We start from the raw sequence: 21,887 nt of genomic DNA, 5'->3' as shown, positions 1-21,887 counted from the left end.
CAGAGAGCGGAGTTTGGATCACTCCACTCCCACAGACCTCTCTGCAGCCTGAAGAGGGTTCAGCCAAGAGCCTGGGCTGATAAAGGTCTGTAGCTGTTGTTTTTTTCTTTAATCCCCTGAGAGTGGCCATTGGGTGCTAATTAGGTGAGGACACAACACTTCCAGTGACAGATCCTGACGGTTCCTCTCATCCTCAGAATGAAATCTCATCTGCCTTTCACACCGTCCCTCACCCCAGGGACCCACAGAGGGGCGGTGGGAGATCCAAAGTGGATTTTGTCGGGAAAGCTTTGGTGATGCTTTCCCCACACTCATCATGCTAATTTGCTGAAGTCACTAACGTCAGCTTCCCAAGTGCTGGGCCCTCAACACTAACCCCCTGAGATGTAAGGAGACAGTCCTGCAGGAGCAAACAGCCTTCCATGGGGCAGGAGGGGCCTGTGCAGCAGCTCAGCATCACCCACTTGTCCAGCAAGCCCTGGGCTTTGCAGTCTGATAAACCAAGTTCAAATCCACTCTGATTCTCATGTGTCAAGTTCTTCACCTCCCTGAGCCTCAGTTTCCCCAGCAATAAAATGGGGCTAAAAATAGCACCTGCCTCCAGGGTTGGATTATCTGACCAGTCACGTAAACGTAGGTCCACAAGCAAAGGAAAGGAGGGAGGTAAAATAAAGAACACTTCAAAGGAGTCAATATTTGCTACGTCTTAAAAACTATCATAGTAAATGTCATGGGAAAATTTAAAACTTTGTTGGCTTTCATTACTTTATAGTTTAGTGTTCTTTTTATTCTGGATTACATGTGTGGGCACCGTAATAGTTTCAGGGCTTAATTTAAAGGTTCTAATCTGATCCTGTCTCCCTTGTGGGTTTGTGGGAAGGATAAATGGAGATTATTCCTGGAAAGCCCTGTGCATATAGGAAGCACACAATAAAAATCCACTATCACCATTACTGCTTCTTTGGAAAAGAAGGTGTGAGAGAATTTCCATCAAAAGATAATGGGTTGAATTGTGAAAATGACTATACTACCCAAAGCAATCTACAGATTCAATGCAATCCCTATCAAAGTACCACTGGCATTTTTCACAGAACTAGAACAAAAATGTCACAATTTGTATGGAAACACAAAAGACCCCGAATAGCCAAAGCAATCTTGAGAAAGAAAAACGGAGCTGGAGGAATCAGGCTCCTGGACTTCAGACTATACTACAAAGCTACAGTAATCAAGACAGCATGGTACTCGCACAAAAACAGAAATATAGATCAATGGAACAGGATAGAAAGCCCAGAGATAAACCCACACACATATGGTCACCTTATCTTTGATAAAGGAGGCAAGAATATACAATGGAGAAAAGACAGCCTCTTCAATAAGTGGTGCTGGGAAAACTGGACAGCTACATGTAAAAGAATGAAATTAGAACACTCCCTAACACCATACACAAAAATAAACCAAAAATGGATTAAAGACTTAAATGTAAGGCCAGACACTATTAAACTCTTAGAGGAAAACATAGGCAGAACACTCTATGACATAAGTCACAGCAAGATCCTTTTTGACTCACCTCCTAGAGAAATGGAAATAAAAACAGAAATAAACAAATGGGACCTAATGAAACTTAAAAGCTCTTCCACAGCAAAGGAAACCATAAACAAGATGAAAAGACAACCCTCAGAATGGGAGAAAATATTTGCAAATGAAGCAACTGACAAAGGATTAATCTCCAAAATATACAAGCAGCTCATGCAGCTCAGTATCAAAAAAACAAATAATCCAATCCAAAAATGGGCAGAAGACCTAAATAGACATTTCTCCAAAGAAGATAGACAGATTGCTAACAAACACATGAAAGGATGCTCAACATCACTAAGCATTAGAGAAATGCAAATCAAAACTACAATGAGGTATCATCTCACACCAGCCAGAATGGCCATCATCACAAAATCTACAAACAATAAATGCTGGAGAGGGTGTGGAGAAAAGGGAACCCTCTTGCACTGTTGATGGGAATGTAAATTGATACAGCCACTATGGAGAACAGTATGGAGGTTCCTTAAAAAACTAAAAATAGAACTACCCTATGACCCAGCAATTCCAGTACTGAGCATATACCCTGAGAAAACCATCATTCAAGAAGAGTCATGTATCACAATATTCATTGCAGCACTATTTACAATAGCCAGGACATGGAAGCAACCTAAGTGTCCATCGATAGATGAATGGATAAAGAAGATGTGGCACATATACACAATGGACTGTTACTCAGCCATAAAAAGAAACAAAACTGAGTTATTTGTAGTGAAGTGGATGGACCTAGAGTCTGTCATACAGAGTGAAGTAAGTCAAAAAGAGAAAAACAAATACCGTATGCTAACACATATATATGGAATCTAAAAAAAATGGTTCTGAAGAACCTAGGGGCAGGACAGGAATAAAGATGCAGACGTAGAGAATGGACTTGAGGACATGGGGAGGGGGAAGGGTAAGCTGGGACAAAGTGAGAGAGTGGCATGGACATACATACACTACCAAATGTAAAATAGATAGCTAGTGGGAAACAGCCGCATAGCTCAGGGAGATCAGCTCGGTGCTTTGTGACCACCTAGAGGGATGGGATAGGGAGGGTGGGAGGGAGATGCAAGAGGGAGGGGATATGGGGATATATGTATATGTATAGCTGATTCACTCTGTGATACAGCAGAAATTAACACACCATTGTAAAGCAAGTATACTCCAATAAAGATGCTAAAAAAAAAAAAAGATAGTGGGTTGAACACAGGTATTTAGCGCTTCTTCCTCCCCAAACCTTACTAAAGTGACAGTAAAGGGGTTTTTCAAAAACACATGAAGCCGTTCAAATGAACAGGAGAGGAGAGAACAGCAGCACAACCTGGGAAGCCAGCAAACAGGATGAGTGATGACAGTCCCAGGAGAGAAGTCTAAGCTGGCGGTGGGGAAAGTGGAGAAGCAGAGCCCCCTGCCTCTAGCCCCAAACCTCAGTAACCGGCAGCCCCCGGGGCCTTGGGAAGGGGGTAGAGGGAAAAAAAACCCACAAGGACTGATTGAATGTCTGTTTGAGAAGCTGCTAGATACTCCAGATACCTTCTACACCCCTGCAGCCAAGTGACTGCCCTTCCCACAACCCACAGAAGGGGGGCAGATTTACTCTCTGGAGAGGAAGAAATAGAGGGTCTCTGTCTTGGGGGACACCAGGGACCCTACTGACAGCAGGAGAATAGCACGCAAGTTTGATTCCACAGTTTGAAACCCTCAGCCTCTTCTCAACTAGACCCTCAAAATGATGGTAGACAGATATTTCTCCTCCAGGCAGAAGATTGCACAAGTCTTCTCTGAAGAATCTCATCAGCCCAAGAAAAAAGACTGAAAGCTACAGCAGAAGTGCCCCGATGGAGCAGCCCAGCTTCACCCGCCCATAGCCAGGCTCATCACGAGCAAGCTCCTCCTGCAAGCATGGAGCTGCCATCAACTTTTCGGTGCCCACGCATTAAAGCATCCCAGATGAATGGACAGCCAACAATTCACCGAGCATCCGAAGAAAGCCACTAATAAGACAAACATAAATTAAAACAAACAAAACAGAAAATATGCCTCTTGGAGGAAACAGAGACCTACCTGTGGAAAAGTACCCTCCAAGAAAAGGGACATACATGGAAAAAAGAATGTTATAAGAAAGAAACATTCAGGAAACAAAACAAAGCTCTTGGAATTTTTTTTTTTTTAATGAAAGCAGTCATTGAAAACTCAATGGAAGGTTCATAAGATAAAGTTGAGGTAACTGCCCAGAAAATAAATGAGACGAGAAAGATGAAAATCATAAAAACAATCTAGGAATTCCATTATGGAAATAAGAAAACATCTAGAAAAAAAACAGGAGAGAGAATACAAAGAGAAAGAAATCATTAAGGACGTAATTCACAAAAATTTCCCAGAATTTAAGGACGTGAGTTTATAGATTATGAGGGTCCACTCAGTCTCCAGCACAATGGTTGAAAACAGACACATGCCAGATTCCACCATCATAAACAGGGGGATAAAGAAGAGTCAGGAAAAAAAAAAAAAAAGCTTCCAGAGAAGGAGAAAAAACTGGTCATACACAAAGGATCAAGAATCAGATTGGTTTTTTTTTTTTTTTTTTTACTGTACGCGGGCCTCTCACTGTTGTGGGCCTCTCACGCCGCGGAGCACAGGCTCAGCGGCCATGGCTCATGGGCCCAGCCGCTCCGCGGCATGTGGGATCTTCCCGGATCGGGGCACGAACCCGTGTCCCCTGTATCGGCAGGCGGACTCTCAACCACTGCGCCACCAGGGAAGCCCCAGACTGGCTTTTATCTCCTCAAAAATGAAACTGAATCTCAAAGCTAATGAAGCAATGCCTTAAAAATTCTGAAAGAAAACTATTTCTTGCTTAAAAATTTAAAACCAGCTAAGCTGCCCTTAAATATTAGAGAAGCATCAAGACTTTCAGATATGCAAGATCTCAATTTGCCTCACATACATCCTTTCTTGAGAAGCTGCTGGAGAAAGTGTTCCATTTAAACAGCGAGTAAATCAAGGAAGGAGACCTGGAAACTAGGAAACAAGGAATCCACCATGAGAGCACTGAAGGGTATTCCAAGAATGATAAAGAAGATCCCAAATGTCAGCTACAAGTCATAGAAGGTAGCCAGGGCAGGTCAGAAGACTCCAGTAGCGATCACCTTCATGGAGAAGCTATCAATAGGATCTTGAACACATAGCTAGACATATTAGAAGGAGATGAACATATTTTGAAGGAAAATTTGGGGTAGAATTAGTGATTAAGTACATAGATAATCAAGTTGGGGGAAAAAAGGCAATTACTAACTCCAGGGAAAAGAATAATTGTACCGGAAAAGCAATCACAAGACAGTGCAGAGCTCAGCTGTGAATAGCATCTACACAGTCATAATAATGTAAACTCCGAATATAGTTTTCATCAAAGTTAATACAAAACTATGTTGGGATTCTATGAGATAGGGCGCAAATGCATGTGTGCTGGGAGGAGACAGGAGGCGCAAAGCAAAGGAGTGACTGAGCTAAATCCTCATGTTCCATGATGAAAAGTCAACAGGCTAGGGCTTCCCTGGTGGCGCAGTGATTGAGAGTCCGCCTGCCGATGCAGGGGACACGGGTTCGTGCCCCGGTCCGGGAAGATCCCACATGCCGCGGAGCGGCTGGGCCCGTGAGCCATGGCCGCTGAGCCTGCGCGTCCGAGCTTGTGCTCCGCAACGGGAGAGGCCACAACAGTGAGAGGCCCGCGGACCGCAAAAAAAAAAAAAAAAAAAGAAAAGAAAAAGAAAAGTCAATAGGCTATTGACTATAAAACAGGGGGAAAATTAAGATATGAGCAATATACTCAAGTTTTTTAGTGATTACAGAGGTAACTATCCAAAAATCAGTTAAAGGGTTGATAATGGATACCCCTGGAGAAGGGGAAGTAGAGAAGCAACAAAGGAGGGCTATTTTCCTTAATAAGCCTTGAGGAATTGACTCTGAATCATCTTCACATACACCTTCACTAAAAATAAAAACTAAAAATGGAAAAAAGGAACAAAGAATCCCTTTAGGCATGTAATACTCTAGCAGCCTATAGAACGGTGCATATGGAATGTTACTATTTGTGGGGAAATCTTGGGGAGAGGGAAATAGATATGTATCTGCACACATGTGCAGAAAATATCTCTAGGAGAATATCTAATAAACTAGAAACCACGGTTATCTCTGGGGAGGGAAATTAGGCGTCTAGTGCACAAGGGTTGAAAGGTGAGAATTTTCAGCTTTTGAATTTAATCTATCGTCTCTCCAAAAAAAAGAAAAAAAATTGGGAAATGTAAAAAGTAAACACGACATCATGTACACATACACGTATATAAGCTGCATCTTTAAATGCCTACTTCTCCCATCCTCTTCTTCCCCAGGGGCTTGGCTTCCTTTGAGGAGGGGGTAGTCAGTAAATTATGTCTTAGAAATCCCCCACCATATTCCCAACTCCCCTGTTACTATTCTCAGCCAGAACGCCACCCCAGATCCCCTTTCCCCTCTTAGTAAGCCAACAAGGCTTGTAACTCCCCACCCCTCTAAGACAAACCCCCCCATCCTGACCCTGGTTGGTTATTTTCTTTAAACAACTCTGAGAGTTCTTCCTTCATTCATCACAAATATTAACGGAACAGCTACTCCACGCCAGGCACCAGCAAACATGCCAGAGATTCAGTGATGAGCAGGCAGACAAGGATGGAGTTTGTGGGGTTTATGGAGTTTAGGGGTCCTCGGGAACTTAAGCATCTACGTCACATATTTTAAACATTTCATTCTGTATTCAGTGAACGTGTTCTCCACCCCTTCCCAACCCCATCTCTTCACACTCCAGCCTGTTCCACAGAGGACTTGAGGAGGAAGCCACAGCTGCTAGCTTGACACCTCCAAGACAGAAAGTTCAGCATGATTCAAGCCAAATGACTGTACAGCCTGGGATAGCAACATTCACCAATAGAGTCACAAACTGAGCCCACATGTTCCTTCACAAAAACCAAATTCCCACTTTCTAGAGAAAAAAAATTATTTTTCCCAAGCCTATATTTTTCTCCTTGATTTTTTCTTGGGGGGGAGGGATTTTTTTCCATTGGAGTCTATCATCACTAATTTGCCAGGAAGCACCAGGTAAGGCCAAAAGGAATACATACGTAGCAGCTGTTGATTAACATTTAATCTAAAAAGGGCTTATCTTTTATGGTTCTGTGCGCTCATGGCTGTCATTTTCTCTTGAGGTTTGAAACTTCAAAGTAATTTTATTTTTAAAAATTAATTAATTAATTTATTTTTGGCTGCATTGGGTCTTCGTTGCTGTGCGTGGGTTTTCTCTAGTTGCGGCGAGTGCGGGCTGTTCTTCGTTGTGGTGCGCGGGCTCCTCATTGCGGTGGCTTCTCCTTGTTGCGGAGCAGGGGCCCTAGGCGTGCAGGCTTCAGTCGCCGTGGCACGAGGGCTTAGTAGTGGCTCGCAGGCTCTAGAGCGCAGGCTCAGTAGTTGTGGTGCACGGGCTTAGTTGCTCTGTGGCATGTGGGACCTTCCCGGACCAGGGAATGAACCCGTGTCCCCTGCATTGGCAGGCGGATTCTTAACCACTGTGCCACCAGGGAAGACCCTGAAATTTCTAAGTAATTTTATATTTCACTATATAATTCTGTGTTAAAATATAGAGCCTAAAAGGAATGAAATGTTATCAGCCCCAGGGGTCCCGGTATAGAGTATAACATTGCCCCATGGATGGGAAGTTGTCTAGGGAGATGAAAATTAACACAACACAAAAATATTCTTCAATGAGACGACTATTTAAGAAATCAGAACCCACTGAAACATCTTTCTCTGGTCTGCATCACTGTTGCCCTCCGACTCAAAGCCTTCACCTTGCCAGCTACTGGGTGTCAACATCCATTGTCTTGATACAAACACAACGAAGTGGCAGCTCTGCAAAACTGTTGATTTCCCTGAAGGTGCAATGTCACATATCCATGCCCTCTGAAAGGCCACAGAAAGTCAGATCAATTCACAACCAAATATCAGAGAGTCATCAGGAAAGGTAATAAAGGGGCTTTGAGGCACTGTGCTAAATGCCAAATAAGTAAAAGCCCGTGGCAAAAGTGGTGATCTCTCCAATAAGTCTGCAAAAATTACCCTCTTACCCTACACTGCAGAAAGCAAGCATGACATGAAGAATGGTGTCTTATGCTCTCACATGGTTCTGTCCAAAAAAAAGTTAAGGCAAAAAAATGAATTAATTTTATACTCAATCTAAGAATTAGCATCTAGTTGAAATTACCACCAAATTCCTATTACATGTAAAATAAATAAGCCTGTTTTCATAATTTGCAGTGTCATTTTCCAAGCCCCTCAAGCCCCCTTCCCCCTTAATCTACAGTGCCTGTTTTAAGTGATTTTTTTCTGGAACCATTATTTTCAGATAGTCAAAACGTCCTTCATTTCATGCCATCCAGCTCAGTTAGTGTATGAAGGTTTCATAGCAAAAGGTTAATGGTGGTGATCTCTGGGTGATAGAATTATGGGTGCTGGTATATTCTCTTTTGCTTAAATATATGTTTTACTTTTTCTAGAATCAATATATAAGATTCAAGTTTTTTTAAAAGTTACACATATATATTTTAAGAGCACTACGGCAGTGCTTCACTGTCACTCCCCCCTTCCCCTTTGCTAACGAAATTTTCTTTCATTCTGGTATTCAGATAAAATGTGCTTAGTGGGAGCTCCCTCAGCTCCAGGAAAGAACCAGGAATAGTCCAAACCAATCATAAATGTTCCAGTCCTCTTTGCCAATGATTGGTTTAGAGGTTGGCATGTGACCAAGTTTTAGCCAATCAGGCATAAGGGATGCCTGCTGAGAAGGTTCTGGAAAAGGTTTTCCTCTCTGATAAAAAAGAGGCATAGGAAAAAAACCTAACCCTCCACGTGCTTCATGCTTTTGGATATTATCACATGAGGATGTGATGTCTGGAGCTATGGCTGCCATCTTGTGACCATGAGGAAGTAGCCAAGAAAATCCCAAAAAAGTCTGGTTTTGAGCTGCTGAATTAGCTAAGCCTGAAATCATCAACCTTCAGACTATTTGCTATGTGAGGTAATACATTCCCATTGTTTAAGCCACTTTGATTGGTTGCTATGTTTCTCGCAAGCAAAAGCACCCCAAATGATACAAGCACTGTAACTTTGTGATGTTCAGCTTCGCAAAGAGGTGTGTGAACCACCATTTTATACTTTTCCATTAATGGAGACCACAAATGATTTTTTTTCACAAAAACACATACCTAACTCCAAGAGTCATCACTTTAAAACCTGAGATTTTATCTCCACAAACCTCTTTGCAAGGCTCCACATTCTGGCCTTTGGAGGTAATGGTAGTTTCTCATCTGGAGTGGTCCAGCTTGAGTCACACCTGTGGGGTTTGGCTAACCCTGTCAGTAACCTTTGGGGAACTTATATCTGAGCCCCTCTACCTTGGGGGGTTATATCTCCTAGGCACATCTGGATCTCTGCCCTCAGGAGCTTCCAAAACTGGGCTCCTTTCAATTCCCAACTCAGAACATTCCTGGAGGAAGATATTCCAGGGGTTGCAAAGTCAAACACAGGGGCCAGGCAGTTAACACAAACAAGTGCATCAGGCCAGGTGAGAACTGGGGAACTGGAGAACTCATACCCCCTCTAAAGGGGCAGCTGACAGGTGGGATCACATGTTGCCAGACGTTCCAATACTTTCAAAACAACCTAGAAATCTGGCTTTTTATGTACAATCTCCAAATTTTTAAAAGTTGGCAACTAATTTAGGTATCCTTAAAACTCCATGTGGTGGAGAACAGTATGGAGGTTCCTTAAAAAAATAAAAATAGAACTACCATACGACCCAACAATCCCACTACTGGGCATATACCCTGAGAAAACCATAATTCAAAAAGAGTCATGTACCACAATGTTCATTGCAGCACTATTTACAATAGCCAGGACATGGAAGCAACCTAAGTGTCCATCATCAGATGAATGGATAAAGAAGATGTGGCACATATATACGATGGAATATTACTCAGCCATAAAAAGAAATGAAATTGAGCTATTTGTAGTGAGGTGGATGGACCTAGAGTCTGTCATACAGAGTGAAGTAAGTCAGAAAGAGAAAAACAAATACCGTATGCTAACACATATATATGGAATCTAAGAAAAAAAAAAAGGTCATGAAGAACTTAGGGGTAAGAGGGGAATAAAGACACAGACCTACTAGAGAACAGACTTGAGGATATGGGGAGAGGGAAGGGTAACCTGTGACAAAGTGAGAGAATGGCATGAACATATATATATACACTACCAAATGTAAAATAGATAGCTAGTGGGAAGCAGCCACATAGCACAGGGAGATCAGCTCGGTGCTTTGTGACCACCTAGAGGGGTGGGATAGGGAGGGTGGGAGGGAGGGAGACGCAAGAGGGAAAAGATATGGGAACATATGTATATGTATAACTGATTCACTTTGTTATAAAGCAGAAACTAACACACCATTATAAAGCAATTATACTCCAATAAAGATGTTAAAAAAATAAAAAATAAAAAACTCCACGTGGACCAAACCAAACTTATCTGAGGGCTGGATCCAGCCTACCAGTTGCCGGCTTACAACCTCTAGACTATTCGCACCTAAAAATCACATAACAATTGTGCACAGCTTGAAAACTGCCAAAGCTCTTTTCTGTTGCCCTTTCCCAAGTGTAAGGAGGGCAGAACTCCTGTATCTCAAGACCAGATCCATTTATACGAGGAGGTATTCCATTTATGGGAAGAGGCATGAGGGAACTTTCTGGAACTATTTCCCATCTTGGTCTGGGTGGTGATTATACAACTGTAGACATGTAAAAATTAATTTTATGCTGGACACTGAATTTGTACACTTTTTGCATTCTACTGTATGTATGTTCTACCTCAGTAAAAGTTATTAATGATAGTAATAATACATAAACATGGAGGTAATATGCAAAGGTCTTCAGTGTGGAAAAGCCTGTTTTACAATCTTCACCACAAGCTGAGAGATGGATCCTATCACTCTCTTTTCACAGATGAGAAAACTGAGGCTGGAGATGAAAAGACATTTGCATAGGATCCCGCAGGGTGTGAGTGACAGACAGCTGGCTGCAAATCCACATCTGATTGGCTCAGCCCCAGGGCTGTTCCCCACCCACTTCCCTTCCCAGGTGAGAGCATCCTACCATTTTCCAGACAGCTGGCCTGCCCAGGGCCTCGGGCAGCCCGGGGGGTACAGCGAGCTCTGGAGCGGAAACCAGAGCGGGCCCATGCCCATATTTGCCCAAGCTATCTGCCCTCTTTTGCCCTCCCGGGCCGCAAACACAGATGTTCAGTTTGCTTTTTCCCTTTTTCAGTCACAGCCCTCCTGAGGCCCAGTGCTGCCTGCCAAACTCCGCATTCTTGGCGAGAACTGCAGTCAGGCAGGACAGGAAGGGCCCGGGGAGTGACTGTAAGCAGCCCTGGTGGGCTCCCTGGAGGAGGAGGAGCTCCATGCACCCACAGGCGGCTCACCTTGCAGCATGCTCCGGTAGGCCGTGTCGGCGATTGCATAGATGTGGGGGGGCATCTCGTGCCGCTTCTTGCCCTTGTACATGTCAATGATCTTCTCCGAGTAGATGGGCAGCTGCTTGTAGGGGTTCACCACCACGCAGAAGAGGCCCGAGTACGTCTGCCAAACAGAGAACCCATCTTATTTCCAGAACCCAGCAGGGACAAACAGCCCGTGGGGGTCCAGCCATGAGAACACCCACCACGACCTGCATTGTCTGAGCACCACCGTGTGCATTTTCTCACTTCATCCTCACAGTGGCAGCCTTAGACAGATGCGCTCAGAGTCTCATTTTAGAGATGGGGAAACTGAGGCTCAGAGTCCTAGTGGGAACCTCTTGGCATCACTGTCTCTGGATATAGGGGAAGAGGAGCAAGGGGCACCTGTGTTATAGTTTATAAGTTCTGCGTTCAGATCCCAGCTCCACTCTCACCACTGTTGCTTCACCTCCCTGAGCCTCGCGGGCTTAAATAACATCTACCACTTCTGGAGCATCTACTGTGCGCCGGCCACTGAGCTAAGCACTTCACAGTCGTCTTCTTCTTTAATCCTCACATCCACCCTGTGACAGGGATACTATGATTTCCCTGCTGCCCATTTGACAGATGAGGAAACTGAGGCTCCGTGAGGTCACCAGGTCACACAGCTGCTGGGGAATTCGGAACTAAAATCGCGACAGCTAACCCCAGAGCTCATACTCTCGACCATGAACAAAGCACACACTCCCTTGTCTCTAAAATGGTGATGAACACAGCTGCCCTTAAATAGGAATGGTCCTGACACGTTACAACACAGATGAACCTTGGAAACATTACACTGAATGAAAGAAGTCAGACTCAGAAGGTCACGTATCACATGGTTCCATTTATATGAAATGCCCAGAACAGGCAAATCCACAGAAACAGAAAGCAGATCTCTGGTTTCCAGGGACTGCAGAAATGGGGGAACTGGAGTGACTGCTAGCTGGAATGGGTTTCTTTGGGGGGTTATAAAAATGTTCTGGAACCAGTGGTGATAGTAGCACTACACCGTGAGTGAGTGTATTACTGCCACTGAATTGTTTCCTTTAAACTGATGAATATGGTGAATCCATATCATATGGATTTTATCACAATTTTTTTTTAAAAAAGTCAGGAATTCCCTGGCAGTCCAGTGGTTAGGACTCGGGGCTTCCACTGCTCGGGGCCCGGGTTCAATCCCTGGTCGGGGAACTAAGATCCCGCAAGCCACATGGCTCAGCCAAAAAAATAAATTAATTAATCTTAAAAAATTGTCCTATATGTATAGCTAATTCACTTTGTTATAAAGCAGAAACTAACACACCATTGTAAAGCAATTATACTCCAATAAAGATGTAAAAAAAAAAAAAAAATTGTCCTGCCCTACCAAGCGCAGAGGAGCATGTGAAAATGAACAGAACAGGGAAGGGGCGTGAAGAGGCTCGCACACCCTGCCGTGCTGTGCCTGGGGGAGGCGCTGTCCTGGTTCTTACTGTACGCTGGCCTTTCCCATGGGCTGAGGTCACAGCCCAGGAGGGAGGCACCAACCTGTCCCACAGGAACTGCTTTTCCAAACAATAACACCAGTGCTGCCCAAGGCCCCGATGGCCGGGAAGCATGTCTTCCCTCCAACTCCCCCGAGAAGTGACTAAAGGAGGAGGAACAGATATTCCATCACTGGGTTTCACTCAGAGCAGTGATCAAAGTCACTTTCACTTGACCAAAGTCACCCAGCAAGACCCTGGCAGCACTGAGCTCCAACTTGGCCCACTCCGAGGAGTGGACACTGTCCATAAGGCTGTAGACCTATCCCTGTCCTACAGAAACAATAGATCATTTGTTCATTCATTTACTCATTCATTCATTCAGTGTGTGCCCTCACACTGTGCAAGGCTCTGGGGTTATACTGGAAGACAAAACACACAAGGTCCTGCCCACAAAGGGCTTTCAGTCATGCTGGCAACTGGTTGAAGAGTGGGAGCCTCCCTCCAGGGCACCATTTGCTAAGGGACAATGATGATGAGAGTTGGGCCCAGGCACAGGGAGAATGATGCTCCTGAAAAGGTACAGGACTGGTGGGGGAGGGAGGGAGTAATCCCCCAGGTTCTCACCACTCCCCAAAAAGGGCAAGAGTGAGGTCAACATAAGGCTTATCTAAACATCCATCAGCCACTTATTGAGCATGTACTGTATACCAGGTCTGTGTTAGATGCTGGAGACAAATAAATCAATGATCATTCCTGCCCTCAAAAAGCCCCCAGATCAAAAGGGAGAGAAGGATGTTCAAAAATAACATCATAACAACAAGGATGGAGCCCAGTGTATTATGGGAGCAAGGAAGAGAGGGCCCTAACCCACATGGGGGTGCTCAGAGAAACTTCAGTGGGGAGGTACTCCCAGCACTGAGACTTAACAGATAAGGTGCTAACCAGCTCAGGTATACAGTGGGTGCTCACTAAATGCCTGCTAAATGAATGCCTGAGGGGTCAGTTAATTACAAAGCTTCCCTGGAGCAGGGGCAGTGCTGCCTTCGTCTCTGTGACCCGGGGCCTTGCACTGGTCCGCACATAGTAGGTGCTCAATAGACATTCGTTGAACAGGTGGCAAAGCTGTTCCAGGGCAGGGCCTGTGTGTCTTGTTCATCTGTGTCCTGCTCCCCAGCTTGGGGCCTCCATGGAGTAAGTGCCCAACAAACAATCGATCGTTTGAATGAAGGCCAACCAAGCCCTACCTCCTCTTCAGGCCTCAACTCCACCTCCAGCTCCTCTCAGGCCATGCCCACTGCCACTGCCATGTCCTTTCCAGAATGTATCATTTACAACCCTAACCACCCCTCCAGGCACCTGGAGGCAGTAAAGGGCAGTGGTTAAGAGTATAGGATTGACTACCAAGGAATTGTTGGAGCTCTCATTCTGCTACTTCTTGGCTGTGTGTCCCTGGGCAAGTCTCTTAGCCTCTCTGAGCCTCAGTTATCCTCATCTGCAAAATGGGCAGGTGTAATAGGAGCTCCTTCATTGGTTTGCTGTGAGATAGCCCTCGTGAAGCATTTAGCACAATATCTGGTATGTAATAGGGGCTCAATAAATGTTAGTGACCACCCAGTGCTCCCTTTGTTTCATGATGATGAAAACCTTGCCACCTTGGAAACTTCACATGGAATGTCCTCTCTCCCTGGAACACTTCTCCCTGATCTTCCCAGAGCCATTTCCATCTGCTCTTTCAGGGCTCAGTCTAAATGTCCCTCCTGGACTGCAAGCTGCACACCAGCATATATCTAGCACCCAGCACAGGGCCAGGCACATAGCAGACACTCAGTAAATATTTGCTTAATACAATGAATAAAAGAAAGAATGGAGGGAGTGAGGGAAGGAGGAAGGAAGGAAGGCATGGCTCTCCCAACTCCATCATCAGCTTCTGAAGGAGAAATATCACCTTCCTCCTGTTTGCCTAGGACACCTCCTGGTGCTATGTACACAGCAAGCACTTAATCCATGCTTCCAGACAGATCTGAATCTCTGTCCAGTTCAGCACATCTTTCCGGGGCACAGTGGCCCTACAGGAAGGACTAGGAAGGCAGTAGCACACCCCACACAGAAGCTGGGCTTCAGAATCTGGAGTCTCAGTCTCCATTGCTCCAACTTGGTTGGTCTCACCTGACCCAGCCCACCTGCACTTGATTGTGCTTCTGCTTCCCCATCCCCACCGGCCCCTTTCCAGCTGGTCAAGTTCAGGTTTCAACATCCCCGCTTCCCATGTCCCAGCCGGCATCTCAGGGCCCGGTGCCACAGCAGGTCCCAGCTGCAGGCCAAGGGTTTCCCTCTTGTGACCGTATTAGGAAGTGAGTCCACTTTTTCCCTAACACTTTATATGGTCAGCTGTGGAGCCCTGAGCTCCCAAGGCCTCTGGCAGAAATGAGGGACAGTGGGGGAAGGTGGAAGAGATGTAGGCTTTAGGTCACAGAGGCCTGGTTGAACCTCAGCCTTGCCCTCATTGCCTGTGTGACTTGAGCAAGAGGCCAAACCCCTGAGCCTCTTCTTCCCCATCTATAAAACAATGGATAACCATACTTTCTTTACCAGGTTGTAGTGCAATGTCATGACTTTCTGAACATGTATCCTAGAGAAAGACCTGGTCCATCAAGAATGTGATCTGCTACAGCCTTGATTTTAAAGGGCAAAAAAGACTAGAAACAACCTAAATGTCCATCAGTGGGAGACTGGCTCAATAACTGGCTCACTGCCCTTTAAAGGAATACATATGTATGTATACAAATATACATATATTTGCCTCTATATGTATAAAATATTGCTGGAACGCTACATAAGGAACTGGTGACCACGGCTTCTCTAAGGAGCGGAACCAGAAGGTGAGGAATGGGGTTGAAAGGAAAAGTTCTAAAATACCCTTATATACTATTTTATTTACTATTTGCATGTGTTGTCTATTCAGAAAAAATGTTTTAAGTCTGAGTGGTTAGATAGTTGTGAACAGACACAAGAAAAAGCCACAAATAAATACATAAATAAGAAATTCCCCATCTCCCCCTCCCCGCCAACAGTTTCTATTTAAGTGATTAAACTGACCAGAAAGGAACGAGACAGGAGTGGACGCGTGGTCACAAGACTGAAAGGCTTTTCATCTAATCTGTCCAGAGAAGCGTAGCAGGAATTTGAAGATTTGATTCATGTTTTAATCTGCTGTCGGAAGATAGTCTGGGTCTTGGGACCTTCATAAGCCCCTCATTTTTCCTGATTTCTATTTGGGGCTCAAACATCTGTGTCAGAGCATAGCAGGCAAGATTCATATCCAGGCCCATCCTTGACCTCCTTGGATGAAGACGACTCATCTTGGACGGGAGACCCGCTCCCCTCTTACTCCCTGCAGATTGGTGTCCTTAGAAATATCCACTCTGTGCCAAGAGCCCCAGGTTGATAATGCTTCCAAACAAGGAGTTCGACAAAAGGGACTTTCCCTGCTTAGAGAGCATCTTAGACTATCCTTGGAGGGACTTTAGTACTCTGAGCCTCAGCTTGAATTAGCACAACATCCACTGAATGAAGTATGCTCGTCCCATCTTACAGACTAGCATACTTCATTCAGTGGAGTTGTACTAATTAAATGAGATAAAGAGGAGGCATTTATAGAATTATGAGTTGCTCCCCCGTTCCCCCTTGGCTCTTTAAAAAGAAAAAACCCATTGTAACCCCCTCTGAACAATCCATAAGAAGAATAGATCATTAATTATGGTACATCCATAGGATAGGTCACAAAGCCCATAAAGGGACATTCTGGCGTTATGAATGAGCAATGGGGATGCTCATCACTGACTTATATGTAGAAAGAAGAGCAGGTCCCCAGCCTAGGTGCACAGGCTTTTCAATATGTAAACACGCACTATTCTCACATAGAAACACCGGGAATGCACCAACATCTTATCAGCTGTTATCTCTGGGGGAGGACTGATTTTTGTGTTTACTGTGCTTTTATGAATTTTCCAAATCTTCTGGAATAAATGTGCCTTATTTTCCTAATTAGGAAAAACGTCTGCAGGACAATTTTAGAGATGACAAGGGAGTTTTGTAATTTTCACATGGTAAAACACAAAGGGCAGGACCAGAGGGCCTAAAGATGGAGGTGACTGTTTCCATAAGTTTGCAGAGAATCCAAGAACATCTGTCTGGTAATAACAAAAATTACCATAACAGCAACAAAACTAACAAAAACAACACCTAGCATGTTGAGTGCCTACAACATGCCAGGAAGCATGCCAAGTGCTTTCTTTTCAGAGTAACCCAGTCTATGAGGCTAGTACTATTCTTGTGTTCATTTTATAGAGAAGGAAACAAAATTTCAGAGAAATTAGATAACTTGCCCAAGGGATTAACATACCCTTTCTGAGAGGCAAGATAGACAAAGGCTGGACTGGGGGACCCTCTGCCCACCAGTTTGGCTTAATGGGGTTACCATGTCCTTCTATATCCTGGGGAGCTGGCCCACCCCACAAGGAACCTGTACCCCTGAGTCACACATCATCTGGTCCAGACTGTCCCACAGAGCTTTCTGTAGTGATAGGAATGTTCTACACTTGTGCTGTCACAGGTATACAGCAGCCACTAGACACAGGTGGCTGTTGGGCATTTAACATGAAGCCCAGTACAAGTGAAGAAGTGAACTTTTAAGAACTGATGCTTAATTAGTTTACATCTAAATTTAGTTAGCCACATGTGGCCGGTGGCTACCATATTGGACAGTGCAGCTCTAGTGCACTCTGATCTGCACAGTCAACCCAGAGGAGTCCAGGTCAATCTAGGCGTTCCCATTTGGGACAGGGAAGGCCTCCACCAAACCTCACCAAGATCCTCATGTCTCCTACCTACTTGACTGCCAGGATTGACCAGCCTTCCCAAGGAGGTTAAGAGCTCTTCTTTATTTCCAAGATGGAGGAAGGGCAGGGAACTACTTAACTGAAATCCGTTGAGCACTGACCAAGCGCCTATGGGATTACATGGAATCTTTGGATCTCCTTTACGTGGGGAGGGTGATTGTTCTCATTTTGCAGATGGGAAAACTGAGGCTTCAAGAGGTGAAATAACCTGTTCAATGTCACAGAACTAGGTAGGGCAAGGTGAATGGGAACCCAGGTCTGGACGATTCCATCCCACCATGCAGCCTCTCTCATTGAAAACTTCAGCCTCCCAACCTGCACCCCGAAGACATCTCCAAGCCTCTCCCTTCCCTCAGGGGTGCAGGAGGCCAGCAAGAAGTGACTGGCTGCCCCAAGATACTCACGTATATGAGTCCTGAGAAGTACCTCTCCCTCAGGTTGTGCAGCACGGAGGCTTCATTGAGACACGTCAGCTCTGCCATGTCCTCCACCTTGGAGAACTTGGGCGGGTTCATCTTCTGGATATCATCTTTGCCGACCGTGACCTTCTTGCCATTCTCCACTAGCTCCACAATCACCTCATCCCCCTTCTCCTCCTTGATGCTGGCCGCCTCGAAGCCCTGCTTCTCCGAAGGGACCCATACCAGCTTCTTGGCAGCCCAGTCAGCCTGGGCCACTGGGCTGTTGATGAAGTTTTTGTCTACAAAGAGGAACTTCTCGTCATCACTGAGCTGGCCCTTCTGTGCCATGGTGCCTGGTTGATCTCCTGGGGAATAAGGCCACAGGGTCAGAATTAGACCAGAACCAAGCCCTAAAGACAGATAAAGCCCTCACCTCATCATGTCTGGGAATGCAGTCTGCAGAAACATTCCATAGAGTACAAAGGTGTTCCCTGTAGGATGGCTTATGTTGTCAAAAAATGGAAACAACCCAAAGGCCCTTCAGTAAAGGATCTCCAGGGGCTTCCCTGGTGGTGCACTGGTTAAGAATTTCCCTGCCAGTGGTTGAGAATCTGCCTGCTAAGGCAGGGGACACAGGTTCGAGCCCTGGTCTGGGAGGATCCCACATGCCGTGGAGCAACTAGGTCCGTGAGCCACAACTACTGAGCCTGCGCGTCTGGAGCCTGTGCTCCGCAACAAGAGAGGCCACGATAGTGAGAGGCCCGCACACTGCGATGAAGAGTGGCCCCCGCTTGCCACAACTAGAGAAAGTCCTCGCACAGAAATGAAGACCCAACACAACAAAAATTAATTAATTAATAAACTCCTACCCTCAACATCTTCAAAAAAAAAAAAAAGGATCTACCTGCCAATGCAAGGGACACGGGTTCGAGCCCTGCTCCAGGAAGATCCCACATGCCGCAGAGCAACTAAGCCCGTGCACCACAACTACTGAGCCTACGCTCAAGAGCCCACGAGCCACAACTACTGAGCCCGTGTGCCACAACTACTGAGCCCACGTGCCACAACTACTGAGCCCACGTGCCACAGCTACTGAAGTCTGCGTGCCTAGAGCCCATGCTCCACAACAAGAGAAGCCACCACAATGAGAAGCCCGCGCACTGCAACAAAGAGTAGCCCCCACTCACCGCAACTAGAGAAAGCCCGTGCAGCAAAGAAGACCAAACGCAGCCAAAAATAAAAACAAATAAATAAATAAATTTATTTTAAAAAAAAAGAAAAGGATCTCCATCATTGCCTGTTGTCCATCAACATGGCATGGGTACATAAACCATTATATTTTCATACAATGAAATGCTATCCAGGGGTTAAGATGCAAGAAGTATGTCAAGGTGTGTTGACACAGGAAGATATCCAAGTCTGATAGTTTACTGTGAAAATAAAAGGGGGGTCCTCAAATGGTTAAACAGAGAGTTATCATATGATCCAACAATCCCATTCCTGGGTATATACCCAAGAGAAATGAAAACATACCTCCACACAAAACTCATAAGTGAATGTTCATAGAAGCATTATTTCTAATAGCCAAGAAGTGTCAAAAAAAAAACCCCAAATGTCCATCAACAGATGAATGGATAAATAAAATGGGGCCTCTCCATATAATGGAATATTATTCAGCCATAAAAAGGAATGGGGTACTGATATACACTGAGCATTAATGAATCTTGAAAACACTATACTAAGTAAAAGAATCTAGTCACAGAGGACCACATATTATATGATTCCACTTACCCAAAATGTCCAGAATAGGCAATCCATAGAGATAGAAAGTAGATTAGTGGTTGCCAACAGCTGGGAGAGAATTAGAGGGTGACAGCGAAGGGGTGCAGGGTTTCTTTTGGGGGTGATGAAAATGTTCTAGAATGTACTGCAATGATGGATGCACAATTCTGTGAATATGCTAAAAGCCATTCAATTGTACAGTTTAAATGGGTGAATTGTATGGTATTTAAATTATATCTCAATAAAACTGTTTAAAAATGAAATATAGGGAATATTGTAAAATAGTAGGTATAATAACCCATTTTATTTAAAAATATTTAGAATCCATATAGACAGAATGACTGGAGAAATATGCACTTATCAATATAGTTATGAAGGGATTTTTACTTTTTATGGGCTTTTTTGCCAATTTTTTATTGTGGTAAAATATACATAAGTATACTATCTTACTCATTTTATGACACTAAGTTCAGTGACATTAAGTACATTCATATTGTTGTGCAAGTATCACCACCATCCAGCTCCAGAACTCTTTTCATCTTGCAAAACTGAGACTCCACACCCATTAAAGACTAATTCCCCATTGCCTCTTCCCTCTAGCCACTGGCAACCACCATTCTACTTTCTTTTCTTTTTTGTTTTGTTTTTTAAAATTTATCTTTTATTATTATTATTTATTTATTTTTGGCTGTGTTGGGTCTTCATTGCTGCACGTGGGCTTTCTCTAGTTGTGGCAAGCGGGGGCTACTCTTTGTTGCAGGGTGCAGCCTTCTTATTGCGGTGGCTTCTCTTGTTGTGGAGCACGGGCTCTAGGCAGTAGTTGTGGCACACGGGCCCAGTAGTTGCGATGCATGGGCTGAGTTGCTCCGTAGCATGTGGGATCTTCCCGGACCAGGGCTCGAACCTGTGTCCCCTGCATTGGCAGGCAGATTCTTAACCACCGCACCACCAGGGAAGCCCTCTACTTTCTATCTCTATGAATTTCACTACTCTAGGAACCTCATGTCAGTGGAATCATACAGTATTTGTCCTTTTGTCACTGGCATATGTCACTTAGCATAATGTCCTCAAGGTTCAACCATGTTGCAGCATGAATCAGAATTTCCTTCCTTTTTTAAGGCTGAATAATATTCCATTGTATGGATATATGACATTTTGTTTACCCATTCATCTGTTGATGGACATTTGAGTTACTTCCACATTTTCTCTATCGTGAATAATGCTACTCTGAACATGGGTATACTTTCTATTATGTATTTTTGCCATACTTACAGTTTTATAACTTTTATTAAATTTATGATCAACAAAAATAGATACTTTAAAAACACCTTCAAATAGCCAATCCACATAAGAAAAAGATGTTCAGCCTCACTAGTAAATGAAGAAATACAAGGTGAAGCAGTGAGATATTGCTTTTCACCCATAGCTTGGCTAAGGTGAGAACCACTGATAATATCCAGTGTTGTCAAGAGTGTAGGGTCCGGGCCTCTGCATACATCACCCTTACAGATGGAAAGTTCCTAAAATTCATGCACACCCCCTGACCTGCAATTCGATTGCTAGCAATTTAGCTTAAGGAAACTGAGAAGTGCTAACAGATGTATAAAAATGTACATTGCAGTGCTATTTGGAACAGCAAAACCTGCAAGCAATCCAAACGGCCTTCAGTGAGTGCCTTGTTAAATTACAGAGCATCCAGGCAACAGAATCCTATAATTCCACCCAAAATTCAAGATGTAGACTTATTTATGCCACGCAAAGATTTTTCCCTTTTGAACCCTCCTACACTGTTGGTGGGAATGGAAGTTGGTACAGCCACTATGGAAAACAGTATGGAGGTTCCTCAGAAAACTAAAAACAGAATTACCATATGATCCAGTAATCCCACTCCTGGGAATATACCTAGACAAAACTATAATTCAGAAAGATACATGCACCCCTATGTTCATAGCAGCACTGTTCACAATAGCCAAAACATGGAAACAACCTAAATGTCCATTGACAGATGAATGGGTAAAGAAGATGTGGTACATATGTACAATGGCATACTACTTGGCCATAAAAAAGAACGAAATAATGCCATTTTCAGCAACATGGATGCAGCTAGAGATTATCATACTAAGTGAAGTAAGTCAGAAAGAGAAAGACAAATACCA

General features: G+C 44.3%; 1 protein-coding gene across 1 annotated transcript in view; it reads right to left on the bottom strand.

Moving 5' to 3' along the window:
* Positions 1-21,887, bottom strand: part of MYH11 (myosin heavy chain 11) — a 119,402-nt gene that overhangs the window by 83,644 nt on the left and 13,871 nt on the right. The window contains exons 2-3 of the mRNA XM_082857252.1: positions 17,953-18,314; positions 11,128-11,284 (exon numbers count right to left, since the gene is read on the bottom strand). Of these exons, the coding sequence (XP_082713378.1) occupies positions 11,128-11,284; positions 17,953-18,297 (502 nt within the window). The 5' untranslated portion in view covers positions 18,298-18,314. The remainder of the gene's footprint in view (positions 1-11,127; positions 11,285-17,952; positions 18,315-21,887) is intronic.

This window comes from Leucopleurus acutus (genome assembly GCF_964270905.1).
Source record: "Leucopleurus acutus genome assembly, chromosome: 16".
In the NCBI taxonomy this organism is placed as follows: Eukaryota; Metazoa; Chordata; class Mammalia; order Artiodactyla; family Delphinidae; genus Leucopleurus; species Leucopleurus acutus.
This window is presented reverse-complemented; position numbering and strand designations above follow the sequence as displayed.